Source organism: Lactuca serriola, chromosome 8 (genome assembly GCF_051521515.1).
Source record: "Lactuca serriola cultivar US96UC23 chromosome 8, Lser_US96UC23_V15, whole genome shotgun sequence".
Classification (NCBI taxonomy): domain Eukaryota; kingdom Viridiplantae; phylum Streptophyta; class Magnoliopsida; order Asterales; family Asteraceae; genus Lactuca; species Lactuca serriola.
The window spans coordinates 255,392,733-255,395,202 of record NC_136415.1 but is presented as its reverse complement, the minus strand read 5'-3'; the positions used below and the strand labels follow the sequence as shown (position 1 = coordinate 255,395,202).

Here is a 2,470-nt window from a genome sequence, read left to right as displayed (position 1 = left end):
AAACTTTTAGCTTATTTATGTTTCCTTGTTATAAAATATGCATGTACAACATGACGTTTACAATTATGTTAATACCAAACTTTTAGTTTATTTATGTTCCATTTAACTTTTTTCTGTTAAAAAACAAGTACAACTTGACGTTTACAATGATAAATAAGTCCTAAATAAAAAGAATGAATTTAAAAGTTTGATCGAAAATGTAAACTACTATTACTAAATAAAATATCATTTGAAATACTGAACAATAAATAATTACAGAACTTCTCAATGTATTGTAGTGTGGATCACAATAAGCAAGCATTCCTTCCATGCATGATGCAAACGTTACGTTTGAAAGTTCGAGTATCATGATGGGGTAAACCTATTGAGGTGTATCGGTAGTTGTATCTATAGACACATATATTCCGAAACCAATTTATATTATGTTCAGCTTTTTGGGTAGAGATGCTTAGGTAGCCGTGGTTTCGCAATTACAACAAGTGGCTTAGCCAAGGCAAGGTCATCATGATTTTCAACAAGATTAACACCCGACTCATTTTGTGGCACTTCCCAGGTGAACCCTTGAACCATTATAGCCAACATCATTGTGGTGATCGTTGAACCCAACAACACTCCTGGACAGCCACGTCTCCCGGTGCTAAACGAAAGCAACCTCAGCTCATTATCTGAAAGAACAACTTGCTTTCTTTCTGCATCAAGATGTCGATCTGGATCAAAGCGCATTGGATCTGTCCATACATTTGGATTCCTACCAAGCCCAGGACGACTAAGCAAAACATGACTACCCTTGGGTATGAAGTAACCAGCAACTGTAGTATTCCTCATCGAAACATGGGGAAAATTGAATGGTGCGAAAGGATGCAGCCTGAAGGCCTCCTTAAGGCATGCTTTTATGTAATTAAGTTGAGGAAGGTCTTGCTCTTCGACCAAACGGTTGTGACCTACCTCATGATCCAGCTCTGCAACGGCTCTTTTTAGGATAGAAGGTTCATTGATCATCTCTGCCATCGCCCATTCTACTGCATTGGAGGGATTATCAATCGCAGCTAGCATTAATTCCTAAAATTAGGCAAGCCACCAAGAAAACACCAAAAGTCAATAATCCGACAAAGAGATTAATTAACCACTGTTATGAAGAGAGTAACCTCTCCAACATTTGTTACGATTTTGGAAACAAATCTTTATGAAAAGTCACTAAGAATTGCATGCGAGTCTTACTAAAATCTGGGCTTTGATCTCTTGATCGGTAAGCTTAGGGCTTTCATGGTTAATAAGAACATCAAGGACGTCCCCTTTTACCTTTCGCACTCCATCTTTCCACAGTTGAATCCGTTCATCAATCAAACCATCTTGGTATTTACGAACTCTTTGAATGGCCGTTCTGATAATCTTTTGATGGCCCTCAAAATCAATCTTCCCCCTCAACCATGGGAAAAAATCGATGACGGAAAATGCATAAAGATACTTAAGGATGGTGAAAACAGACGAGACATGTTCTGTTTCTTCTTCACCTGGACCCCCATCTTCCATCCCACCAGCAAAGAATCTTGTCCCAAAAATCATCATCCGTATCAAATTTCCAAAATAAAGATGGCTTGTGTTTCGAATATTTACCAACCCACCCTCAGTAGGGGTATCATTTTTTTGGATTTGATTGTGAATGTAGCTAAGCAAGTGATTGGCTTCCTCGTCTCGTTTGGGTTGGAGCCATTTGAGTATATGTGGGTCGAGGACATCATGGATAAGGATTGTTCTCATCTTCTTCCATTGGTCCCCAGGAGGGGACAGAATCGTTGTTTGATACCCGTCACTTACCAGAAAAGTTGATAAGGTTTCAGGCCTGGAAGAAAACACTGCATCTTGTTTTCTCAGGAACTCGCATGCTAGGTTTGGACAGGAGACTGCAATGACATGGGTCGATGGTCCTAGCTGGATGCAAAGTATTGGGGTATTAAACTGGTCCATGAGTTTGTGGATCCATCGGAAAGTTGGCCGATTTAGAAGCATTTGAAGGGTGCAACCAATGAATGGTAAAGGAGTCGGCCCAGGTGGTAATCCAGGTTGGTTGCTTGTAGTTTTGCTGGTAAGATACTTGCGGAAGAAGATGAAGATGATGATTAATATAATTGAGATACTGACCACCGGAATAGCGGTTGATGACCACGAAGAAAGTTGCATTGGTAAGAAGTTATATAAGAAATGGGATGCACAGTATGGTGATCAATGGTTATAATCTACTCTCGGGTGCAAGTTTTAGGTGATTTATAGTCCAAATAGTTCACCAATTTTGATCAAGATTCAAGAATAATAAAAATACCATAATAAACAATAAAAAAACTGAAGTGGGGTCTTATCTTTTACATAAAATTTGATGACCCTACAAACGTATGGTGAAACAAATTACACATTCTTTTTTGAAGACTTAAAAATTTTTGTTCCAAGGTCATGCATGTTTGTAACGATGTTTGTC

At 38.8% G+C, this 2,470-nt stretch overlaps 1 protein-coding gene across 1 annotated transcript; it reads right to left on the bottom strand.

The window, feature by feature from the left end:
- Nucleotides 1-210: 210 nt before the first annotated feature.
- LOC145069138 (valine N-monooxygenase 1-like) lies at nt 211-2,219 on the bottom strand. The gene is made up of 2 exons (XM_079016107.1): nt 1,219-2,219; nt 211-1,059 (listed from the first exon to the last, which is right to left on the bottom strand). Exons 1-2 carry the CDS (start codon nt 2,176-2,178, stop codon nt 427-429), a joined length of 1,593 nt encoding a protein of 530 aa, XP_078872233.1. The 5' UTR covers nt 2,179-2,219; the 3' UTR covers nt 211-426.
- Between the last annotated feature and the right edge of the window lie 251 nt (nt 2,220-2,470).

Excerpts from the sequence above, each read along its gene's own strand:
- LOC145069138 (XM_079016107.1), bottom strand. The coding sequence starts at position 2,178 with ATGCAACTTTCTTCGTGGTCATCAACCGCTATTCCGGTGGTCAGTATC. Across the intron at positions 1,060-1,218 it reads AGATCAAAGCCCAGATTTTA|GAATTAATGCTAGCTGCGAT; the intron begins GTAAGACTCGCA and ends GCCTAATTTTAG.